This window comes from Oncorhynchus nerka, linkage group LG25 (genome assembly GCF_034236695.1).
Source record: "Oncorhynchus nerka isolate Pitt River linkage group LG25, Oner_Uvic_2.0, whole genome shotgun sequence".
NCBI classification, from domain to species: Eukaryota; Metazoa; Chordata; class Actinopteri; order Salmoniformes; family Salmonidae; genus Oncorhynchus; species Oncorhynchus nerka.
The window spans coordinates 26,827,961-26,840,361 of record NC_088420.1 but is presented as its reverse complement, the minus strand read 5'-3'; the positions used below and the strand labels follow the sequence as shown (position 1 = coordinate 26,840,361).

Below are 12,401 nucleotides of genomic sequence, written 5' to 3'. Positions count from 1 at the left end.
AAAAATGACTAGCATATTTTAGAAACCTCAAATAAGTCCATGTAACTAGGCGATTTAAACAGTGAAAGAAGAGCAATTCTTGCCAGTAGGTCACCTGTAGTGCAATGCTCTGAATCTGGAAAGATACTAAGATAGCAGCACTCAGTTTGTCTGTGAGAATATAGGCCTAACAGATAACAGGTGAATGTGCATGGTCAATGCTCCACAGGCAGGCTTTGGCTATGTATGATCAGACTATACCAACTCATCTCAATTAAGTCAACTAACCATTTGTTTTCAGGGAGTAGATTAATTTTCAGTTGCCTTACGGTAACATGGGTGATATGCTAAACTAAACTAAGGATGGGATTGTGTCTGTGTGAACTCTGTTGTGAGTGAGAGTGATATTAGGTCAGTGCTATTGTCTCTGGCTACTGTCGGGTTCTGTATGGTCTGAATATGGGCAGGGTAAGGAGCCCACACAGGAGAGAGGGTTCAGCACAGACAGCATGACATACAGTACTGTAGTTCCTCCTCTGTCCACACTCCAGAAGCACACAGCTCAAGTTCACTTTCCCCACTTACTCACTCACTCACTTTTCTACACACTGTCCCTACTCTCTCTTTCACTTACTCACCTTTCTTTTCTACACACTGTCCCTACTCTCTCTTTCACTTACTCACCTTTCTTTTCTACACACTGTCCCTACTCTCTCTTTCACTTACTCACCTTTCTTTTCTACACACTGTCCCTACTCTCTCTTTCACTTACTCACCTTTCTTTTCTACACACTGTCCCTACTCTCTCTTTCACTCACTCACTTTTCTACACACTGTCCCTACTCTCTCTTTCACTTACTCACTTTTCTTTTCTACACACTGTCCCTACTCTCTCTTTCACTTACTAACCTTTCTTTTCTACACACTGTCCCTACTCTCTCTTTCACTTACTCACCTTTCTTTTCTACACACTGTCCCTACTCTCTATTTCACTTACTCACCTTTATTTTCTACACACTGTCCCTACTCTCTCTTTCACTTACTCACTCACTTTTCTACACACTGTCCCTACTCTCTCTTTCACTCACTCACTTTTCTACACACTGTCCCTACTCTCTCTTTCACTCACTCACTTTTCTACACACTGTCCCTACTCTCTCTTTCACTCACTCACTTTTCTACACGCTGTCCCTACTCTCTCTTTCACTCACTCACTTTTCTACACGCTGTCCCTGCTCTCTCTTTCACTCACTCACCTTTCTTTTCTACACACTGTCCATACTCTCTCTTTCACTTACTCACCTTTCTTTTCTACACACTGTCCCTACTCTCTCTTTCATTACTCACTTTCTTTTCTACTGTCCCTACTCTTTTTCACTTACTCACTTTCTACACACTGTCCCTACTCTCTCTTTCACTTACTCACCTTTCTTTTCTACACACTGTCCCTACTCTCTCTTTCACTCACCTTTCTTTTCTACACACTGTCCCTACTCTCTCTTTCACTTACTCACTTTTCTACACACTGTCCCTACTCTCTCTTTCACTCACTCACTTTTCTACACACTGTCCCTACTCTCTCTTTCACTCACTCACTTTTCTACACACTGTCCGTTTCTTTCACTCACTCACACTGTCCCTACTCTCTCTTTCACTCACTCACTTTTCTACACACTGTCCCTACTCTCTCTTTCACTCACTGTCCCTACTTTTTCTACACTGTCCCTACTCTCTTCTCACACACACTGTCCCTACTCTCTCTTTCACTCACTCTTTTCTACACACTGTCCCTACTCTCTCTTTCACTCACTCACTTTTCTACACACTGTCCCTACTCTCTCTTTCACTCACTCACTTTTCTACACACTGTCCCTACTCTCTCTTTCACTCACTCACTTTTCTACACACTGTCCCTTTTCTTTCACTCACTCACTTTTCTACACACTGTCCCTACTCTCTCTTTCACTTACTCACCTTTCTTTTCTACACACTGTCCCTACTCTCTCTTTCACTCACTCACTTTTCTACACACTGTCCCTACTCTCTCTTTCACTCACTCACTTTTCTACACACTGTCCCTACTCTCTCTTTCACTCACTCACTTTTCTACACACTGTCCCTACTCTCTCTTTCACTCACTCACTTTTCTACACACTGTCCCTGCACTCACTTTTCTTTTCTACACACTGTCCATACTCTCTCTTTCACTTACTCACCTTTCTTTTCTACACACTGTCCCTACTCTCTCTTTCACTTACTCACCTTTCTTTTCTACACACTGTCCCTACTCTCTCTTTCACTTACTCACTTTTCTACACACTGTCCCTACTCTCTCTTTCACTCACTCACTTTTCTACACACTGTCCCTACTCTCTCTTTCACTCACTCACTTTTCTACACACTGTCCGTACTCTCTCTTTCACTCACTCACTTTTCTACACGCTGTCCCTACTCTCTCTTTCACTCACTCACTTTTCTACACACTGTCCCTACTCTCTCTTTCACTCACTCACTTTTTCTACACACTGTCCCTACTCTCTCTTTCACTTACTCACCTTTCTTTTCTACACGCTGTCCCTACTCTCTCTTTCACTCACTCACTTTTCTACACACTGTCCCTACTCTCTCTTTCACTCACTCACTTTTCTACACACTGTCCCTACTCTCTCTTTCACTCACTCACTTTTCTACACACTGTCCCTGCTCTCTCTTTCACTCACTCACCTTTCTTTTCTACACACTGTCCCTACTCTCTCTCACTTACTCACCTTTCTTTTCTACACACTGTCCCTACTCTCTCTTTCACTCACTCACTTTTCTACACACTGTCCCTACTCTCTCTTTCACTCACTCACTTTTCTACACACTGTCCCTGCTCTCTCTTTCACTCACTCACCTTTCTTTTCTACACACTGTCCCTACTCTCTCTTTCACTTACTCACTCACTTTTCTACACACTGTCCCTACTCTCTCTTTCACTCACTCACTTTTCTACACACTGTCCCTACTCTCTCTTTCACTCACTCACTTTTCTACACACTGTCCCTACTCTCTCTTTCACTCACTCACTTTTCTACACGCTGTCCCTACTCTCTCTTTCACTCACTCACTTTTCTACACGCTGTCCCTGCTCTCTCTTTCACTCACTCACCTTTCTTTTCTACACACTGTCCATACTCTCTCTTTCACTTACTCACCTTTCTTTTCTACACACTGTCCCTACTCTCTCTTTCACTTACTCACCTTTCTTTTCTACACACTGTCCCTACTCTCTCTTTCACTTACTCACTTTTCTACACACTGTCCATACTCTCTCTTTCACTTACTCACCTTTCTTTTCTACACACTGTCCCTACTCTCTCTTTCACTTACTCACCTTTCTTTTCTACACACTGTCCCTACTTCTCTTTCACTTACTCACTTTTCTACACACTGTCCCTACTCTCTCTTTCACTCACTCCTTTTCTACACACTGTCCCTACTCTCTCTTTCACTCACTCACTTTTCTACACACTGTCCGTACTCTCTCTTTCACTCACTCACTTTTCTACACTGTCCCTACTCTCTCTTTCACTCACTCACTTTTCTCACACTGTCCCTACTCTCTCTTTCACTCACTCACTTTTTCTACTCTCTCTTTCACTTACTCACCTTTCTTTTCTACACGCTGTCCCTACTCTCTCTTTCACTCACTCACTTTTCTACACACTGTCCCTACTCTCTCTTTCACTCACTCACTTTTCTACACACTGTCCCTACTCTCTCTTTCACTTCACTTTTCACACACTGTCCCTACTTTTTTTCTACACACTGTCCCTACACTGTCCCTACTCTCTCTTTCACTCACTCACTTTTCTACACACTGTCCCTACTCTCTCTTTCTCACTTTTCTACACACTGTCCCTACTCTCTCTTTCACTCACTCACTTTTCTACACACTGTCCCTACTCTTTCACTCACTCACTCACTTTTTTTCTACACACTGTCCCTACTCTCTCTTTCACTCTGTCCATGCTCTCTCTTTCACTCACCTTTCTTTTCTACACACTGTCCCTACTCTCTCTTTCACTTACTCACCTTTCTTTTCTACACACTGTCCCTACTCTCTCTTTCTTTCACTTTTTTTCTACACACTGTCCCTACTCTCTCTTTCACTTTTTTTCTACACACTGTCCCTACTCTCTCTTTCACTCACTCACTTTTCTACACACTGTCCTCTTTCACTCTCTCTTTCACTCACTCACTTTTCTACACACTGTCCCTACTCTCCCTACTCTCTCTCACTCACTCACCTTTTTTTCTACACACTGTCCCTACTCTCTCTTTCACTCACTTTTCTACACACTGTCCCTACTCTCTTTTCACTTTTTTTCACACTGTCCCTACTCTCTCTTTCACTCACTTTTCTACACACTGTCCCTCTTTTTCTCACTCTTTTCTACACTGTCCCTACTCTCTCTTTCACTCACTCACTTTTCTTTTCTACACACTGTCCCTACTTTCTTTTCTACTCTTTTTCACTCACTCACTTTTTTCTACACACTGTCCCTACTCTCTCTTTCTTTCACTCACTTTCACTTTTCTACACACTGTCCCTACTCTCTCTTTCACTCACTCACCTTTCTTTTCTACACACTGTCCCTACTCTTTTTCTACTCACACTGTCCCTACTCTCACTTTCACTCACTCACTTTTCTACACACTGTCCCTACTCTCACTTTCACTCACTCACTTTTCTACACACTGTCCCTCTCTCTTTTCACTCACTCACTTTTCTACACACTGTCCCTACTCTCTCTTTCACTTACTCACCTTTCTTTTCTACACACTGTCCCTACTCTCTCTTTCACTTACTCACCTTTCTTTTCTACACACTGTCCCTACTCTCTCTTTCACTTACTCACTTTCTACACACTGTCCCTACTCTCTCTTTCACTCACTCACCTTTCTTTTCTACACACTGTCCCTTTTTCCTCTACACACTGTCCCTACTCTCTCTTTCACTCACTCACTTTTCTACACACTGTCCCTACTCTCTCTTTCACTCACTCACTTTTCTACACACTGTCCCTACTCTCTCTTTCACTCACTTTTTCACTCCCTGCTCTCTCTTTCACTTTTTCTTTTCTACACACTGTCCCTACTCTCTCTTTCACTCACTCACTTTTGTCCCTACTCTACTTTCACACTGTCCCTACTGTCCCTCTCTTTTCACTCACTACTGTCCCTACTCTCTCTTTCACTTTTTTCTACACACTGTCCCTACTCTCTCTTTCACTTACTCACCTTTCTTTTCTACACACTGTCCCTACTCTCTCTTTCACTTTCTTTTCTACACACTGTCCCTACTCTCTCTTTCACTTACTCACCTTTCTTTTCTACACACTGTCCTCTACACACTGTCACTTTCACTCACTCACTTTTCTACACACTGTCCCTACTCTCACTTTCACTCACTCACTTTTCTACACACTGTCCCTACTCTCTCTTTCACTCACTCACTTTTCTACACACTGTCCCTACTCTCTCTTTCACTCACTCACTTTTCTACACACTGTCCCTACTCTCTCTTTCACTTACTCACCTTTCTTTTCTACACACTGTCCCTACTCTCTCTTTCACTTACTCACCTTTCTTTTCTACACACTGTCCCTACTCTCTCTTTCACTTACTCACTTTCCTACACACTGTCCCTACTCTCTCTTTCACTCACTCACTTTTCTTTTCTACACACTTACTCACTCACATGTACATGTGTACACACGTACACGTACACGTACACACACACACACACACAATGGGTTCGACCCTGCTGCTTCTGTATTGATCTTGATGGAAGTTCTCGAGAGTAATGAAGGTTTGAGTGGGTGGTTAGGTAGGAGCAGGCAGGCAAGCAGTCTTACAATGAGGAGGCCTATAGACGTTGTGCTCTGCTCCTCAAAACATTCCAGATAAGTTCACACTTGCCCGCCAGGGGAGAGGCCCTTTCCTGGCCTGACTGAGACCCAACCCTCTGGGGAAGTAGTGACGGGGGAGGTTTTTCACAATATTTAGTCATTTCTGATCCCCTCAGATAGGAGGCTTTCAGCACAGAGCTTCATTCAGCTAGCTAGCACCTCTCCCAATGCTAATACACAACAGAGGAAGTGCTGAGTCTGCAGGGTATATTTAACACACAGACCTGTGTGTGTGTAATCTACTGTGTGTGTGTTTGAGTGTTGTGTATGTGATTTCAGAGGGTGTGTGTGTTCCCTGAAATGTGCCATTAATCCAACCATAAATCTAGATGATCCTCCTGTCACTGTTTCTCTCCATTGCTCTCTCTTTCTATCTAGTTTCTCTATCTGTATGCTCCCTCTAGTCTTTTTTTGTTCTTTCTCTCTGTCTTCCTCTGAACTCTTTCCAATTCTCCTGTGGTTCTATGAGATTGCCAGTTTCAAGTGTTTAATGTGTTTAAATGAACACCAGGTGATATCGTTCCCTGTGATTTTCCCTCTCTGAACTCAGACATTTGATTTAATTACATATATTTGGTGCCAAAACAACATGTGTCTGTGGCTGAATCAGCCCTGAAGGCACAACCTACAGCAGAGCTAATAGTACCACTAATCACTCAATTTCGTCTAGCATGTGCTACCATACTCTAGCATGGTATAATGTAGGACTCTAAAGCACATGATGCTCTTAGTTTGTTAGACAGTGTTATCAGATAATGAGAATGATCATTTGTTTGTATTTCAGTGAACATAGAGAGGATAGAGCTGAGGGGAGTAACCAACAAGGAGGGGAAACCAAGTGAATATATGCTAGAGGTGAGTACACACACATTCATGCATGCACACACGCACGCACACACACACGCACGCACGCAAACGCACGCACGCACGCACGCAAACACGCACGCACGCACGCACGCACGCAAACACACACACACACACACACACATAGTTACGTATGTACTGTATGTTCGTTGTCATGTCCTGTTGCCATCTACTCTCTCTCTCCTCATCCCTCAGGTCAAATGGTCAGACTCCTCTGTGTCCACTGTGAGCAGGACTCACCAGGAGGTGCTGGACTTTCTCTCCCAGGTAAGAGAGTGGCCGAAGCAGAGAGAGGGGACTGAACGCACGTGTCTCTTATTTACTTTAGGTGAGGCAGATGAACCTGTAGACATATTACTTCAACAGTATTTAACATTAGATCGTCTCTAAGCTTTACAGGAATGTGGTTCTGAATATAGACCGCAACAACGCCTCCGTTGGCATTTCTGTCTTTTCGGGAAGATGTTATAACCATGTATTGCTACAACTGTATCATCAAATGTATTATCTAAGTGAGTTTCAAAGATAGTCAGAATATGAATGTCATCAGTTACAAGCAAGTTATTGACCTCATGGACCTTGTTTCTCAGGCTGCATATGTTAATATGGGCTATTTTTAGCACTTTTCTGGGTTGCTTGATTGTTTTTAATGCTTTACTGGGAAGCTTATCAGAAGTACACTTGGACATGTTATTTATATTGGAGCTGATAGTGCAGGGTGAGCTGCACAAAATGGTCTTCCTACTAGGGCACTCCGCCTCAGTGCTAACAGTGAAACTCTGGTTTATAGGCTCATGATTACTGCATACAATAGCTGTATGATAAACAGAAGTATTCGGTGCAATTAGGGGCACATAAATGAAGTGACTTACATTGTGTTTGCCAACGCCCCTAGGATCATGTGATGCAGCATTATGACGACTCATTGTCACAACGGTAGGGATTAACTGAGCTGGTCTTGAATCATTGATGTGAAGGTCACTATCTATCTTGTGTTTCTCCCAGGTCTCCCAGCTTTTCTCTGATGAAGGTTTAGAGAAGTTCCTGCCTCAGTCCCCTGGCCTTGATCAGACCTCTGAGCTGGACCCCAGGTAAGGTCCATCAGCATTGTGTCACTGACCAAGGTAGCCCACGTGAATATGTTCACTTGATAACAGTGGTGCATAGTTAATACTGTATGTGTTGTGATATATAATATGTTCACTTGATAACAGTGGTACATAGTTAATACTGTATGTGTTGTGATATATAATATGTTCACTTGATAACAGTGGTACATAGTTAATACTGTATGTGTTGTGATATATAATATGTTCACTTGATAACAGTGGTACATAGTTAATACTGTATGTGTTGTGATATATAATATGTTCACTTGATAACAGTGGTACATAGTTAATACTGTATATGTTGTGATATATAATATGTTCACTTGATAATAGTGGTACATAGTCCATACTGTATGTGTTGTGATATATAATATGTTCACTTGATAACCGTGGTACATAGTTAATACTGTATGTGTTGTGATATATAATATGTTCACTTGATAACAGTGGTACATAGTTAATACTGTATGTGTTGTGATATATAATATGTTCACTTGATAACAGTGGTACATAGTTAATACTGTATGTGTTGTGATATATAATATGTTCACTTGATAACAGTGGTACATAGTTAATACTGTATGTGTTGTGATATATAATATGTTCACTTGATAACAGTGGTACATAGTTAATACTGTATGTGTTGTGATATATAATATGTTCACTTGATAAGTGGTACATAGTGGTACATAGTTAATAATGTATGTGTTGTGATATATAATATGTTCACTTGATAACAGTGGTACATAGTTAATACTGTATGTGTTGTGATATATAATATGTTCACTTGATAATAGTGGTGCATAGTCCATACTGTATGTGTTGTGATATATAATATGTTCACTTGATAACCGTGGTACATAGTTAATACGGTATGTGTTGTGATATATAATATGTTCACTTGATAACAGTGGTACATAGTTAATACTGTATGTGTTGTGATATATAATATGTTCACTTGATAACAGTGGTACATAGTTAATACTGTATGTGTTGTGATATATAATATGTTCACTTGATAACAGTGGTACATAGTTAATACTGTATGTGTTGTGATATATAATATGTTCACTTGATAACAGTGGTACATAGTTAATACTGTATGTGTTGTGATATATAATATGTTCACTTGATAACAGTGGTACATAGTTAATACTGTATGTGTTGTGATATATAATATGTTCACTTGATAACAGTGGTACATAGTTAATACTGTATGTGTTGTGATATATAATATGTTCACTTGATAACAGTGGTACATAGTTAATACTGTATGTGTTGTGATATATAATATGTTCACTTGATAACAGTGGTACATAGTTAATACTGTATGTGTTGTGATATATAATATGTTCACTTGATAACAGTGGTACATAGTTAATACTGTATGTGTTGTGATATATAATATGTTCACTTGATAACAGTGGTACATAGTTAATACTGTATGTGTTGTGATATATAATATGTTCACTTGATAACAGTGGTACATAGTTAATACTGTATGTGTTGTGATATATAATATGTTCATACTGTATATGTATGATAAGGAGTAACAACCAAGGAGTTACTGTAAATGAGAAAACATGCCATGCTGTTGTAATGTTGTTGTTGACCTAGTTCTTGGTGTTACTGGCTCTGAGTCAAAGACAACAGATAAGGAGGGAATGAATCATGCCAAGCATTGAATTTAATGTTATCTCATATGTTCACACTTTAACCCTCTCCCTGTGCAGGTGCCTAACAGCGCTTCCAGTTCACATTCTCAAACACTACCGTGCCAGACTCTTCTTCAGCACTACTGCCCCCACCACCACCGTCCCCTCCTTTCTCCCCACTGCAAGTAAGTCTCCTGTCCTAACCCTAATCAGAGTTCATGGGACATATGTGTCCCCCTCTCTGATTGGGGTAAAGTAGGGACACTTCATCTTTGGGGTTTTAGGGGTGTTGGGATTTCTATTTTAATGTTTAGTGTGAATTTGGGCTGGCATGTTTGTGTTGGTAGGCATGGCGACTGCTACTCCCTGTATATACATGTAGCTTCATTCTTGAATATTTGTATTCCTTGTGTTATTTTATTTTTCGTTGGAAAAGGGCTCGTAAGTAAGCATTTCCCAGTAAAGTCTACACCTCTGGTATTCGGCAAATGTGACAAATAAAATTTGATATGATTTGATTTGGTGACCTCATCCTAGAGTGTATTTATAGTTCTGTCCCCCAGGCGGGCAGGGACGTGGGAGACCTGGATGTGTGTCTGGAGCAGCCAGCTCTTCCCCCCTTGGAGATATTAAGAGACCCTTGGGATGCAGTGAAATAAAAATGGCTCTTACTCTGCTGTAATGTGGTACCACATGCCCCCGTGGCTGTACAGACACTGCTGTAATGTGGTACCACCGGCCCCCGTGGCTGTACAGACACTGCTGTAATGTGGTACCACCGGCCCCGACTCTGTAATGTGGTGTACACAGACTCTGCTGTAATGTGGTACCACCGGCCCCCGTGGCTGTACAGACACTGCTGTAATGTGGTACCACCGGCCCCCGTGGCTGTACAGACACTGCTGTAATGTGGTACCACCGGCCCCCGTGGCTGTACAGACACTGCTGTAATGTGGTACCACCAGACACTGCTGTAATGTGGTACCACCGGCCCCCGTGGCTGTACAGACACTGCTGTAATGTGGTACCACCGGCCCCCGTGGCTGTACAGACACTGCTGCAATGTCACACTGCTCTCAAATTAACCTGGACAAACTGGCGACACTCAACTGATATTTAGCTTGTTGCAACTTGCAAAGAGGTCAAGAAGTCAAGAGACAAGAGATTATTACATACATTTTGTAAACAGTATCTAGCTATTTATAGTATGCTAATTTAGAAGTTGTTCAATATGTGAATGACTGTGGATCTATGTTTCTTTCTTGTGCTACAGATCTTGGGTGCCTGCTGCAATACAGAGGAGCCAACAGGTGGTCTCTCCTCTCTAATACGCAACATACTCACTCTTTCACTATGTCTCAAATAGACTGTTGCTGCCTATCTAAATCTGCAAATGATGATGTATAATGATCTAAATATTGGAATTACAATCTTTCCATCCTTTGCAATATTTGTCTCTTCACTGTCCATTTTCTGTCATGAACTTTTCCTTATTTTCCCTCCATGTTTCCACTCTTTCTCCCTAATTTGTCTCAGGGCTGTATGTGGTGTGGCCAGTATCCAGCCAGTTATGAGCATTCACAACTCCATTCCGCCTTGCTCTCCAAACCAGCTGCTCCCCCAGGGCACAGTGCCCACCCTTCCCCCCGGCAGGGTGGGGGTATCAGGGGGGGACAACGCGCCCTCTCCCGGGCACCTCCAGAACCCTGGCCCTCCACAGATGAGTAGCCCAGAACAGAATGGCATCCTGGACTGGCTGAGGAAACTCCGCCTGCACAAGTACTACCCAGTCTTCAAACAGCTGACCATGGAGGAGGTGGGTGGGATCTGGGGAAGGGGGGAGTTTAGGTTACAGCGGATGAGTGGCATTTAAGACACCTATGGAGCTGTAGACATTAGGGCATAAGGAAAAGTGTGTTTGTTTTGGCTTCTCAAAGAGGCAATTCATTTAGCAGCAATCACAATACAGATTAAATCACATATTAACAAACAACAACATCAAAACAGCAAAGGATATTTAGAAGCAAGTAGGTGGGACAAGTGCAATATCAATGATACAATTTCATAGTAAGGCTACATGTCAAAGGCTACGTCTAATATTAGAAAGCCCCAACAGTAAGACATTAGAGTAGATCAAACAACAGCTACTGTTTTTCCCTATCAGACTCATTCTCCCTCTCTTCAACCTGCTCTCCTTTCCCTCAGTTCCTTGGACTCACAGAGGAGGATCTGAACAGGTATGACCTCACCCAGGGAGCCAAGAAAAAGCTGAAGACGCAGCTGGAACTGCAGAAGTGAGTCTGAACCTTGAACTCTGAACCCCCACATCAAGCTCTCTGTCCCCCAGCTCAATAAAAACAGTGACAATCCCAACATACTTCTATTTAGAAACAGGTAGTTCAGAGGGTAATGACATAGATAGATACACAAAAAGGTGCTCTCTAGAACCTAAAAGGGTTATTTGGTTGTCCCAATAGGAGAACTCTTTGAAGGACCCTTTTTGGTTCTAGGTAGAACCCTTTTGGTTCCAGGTAGATCTCTTTACACAGAGGGTTCTACTTGGAACCCAAAATAGTTCTACCTGGAACCAAAAATTGTTAAACCTGGAACCTTATTTTCTAAGAGTGTAGATAGATAGATAGATAGATAGATAGGTAGATAGGTAGGTAGGTAGGTAGGTAGGTAGGTAGGTAGGTAGGTAGGTAGATAGATAGATAGATAGATAGATCAAATCAGGTCATTGTTATACAACGGTGCAAAATACACAGAATTATGCCAACATTAACTACTATGTTTATTTACAACTAATGTTTAATATTTGTATTTATTTAAATAGT

At 41.8% G+C, this 12,401-nt stretch overlaps 1 protein-coding gene across 1 annotated transcript in view; it reads left to right on the top strand.

Annotated features, from left to right (window-relative positions):
• Window positions 1-12,401, top strand: part of LOC115109283 (zinc finger CCHC domain-containing protein 14-like) — a 47,973-nt gene that overhangs the window by 24,912 nt on the left and 10,660 nt on the right. The window contains 7 exon segments of the mRNA XM_029634030.2: window positions 6,721-6,791; window positions 6,996-7,067; window positions 7,806-7,891; window positions 9,643-9,749; window positions 10,838-10,874; window positions 11,101-11,380; window positions 11,770-11,858. Of these exon segments, the coding sequence (XP_029489890.2) occupies window positions 6,721-6,791; window positions 6,996-7,067; window positions 7,806-7,891; window positions 9,643-9,749; window positions 10,838-10,874; window positions 11,101-11,380; window positions 11,770-11,858 (742 nt within the window).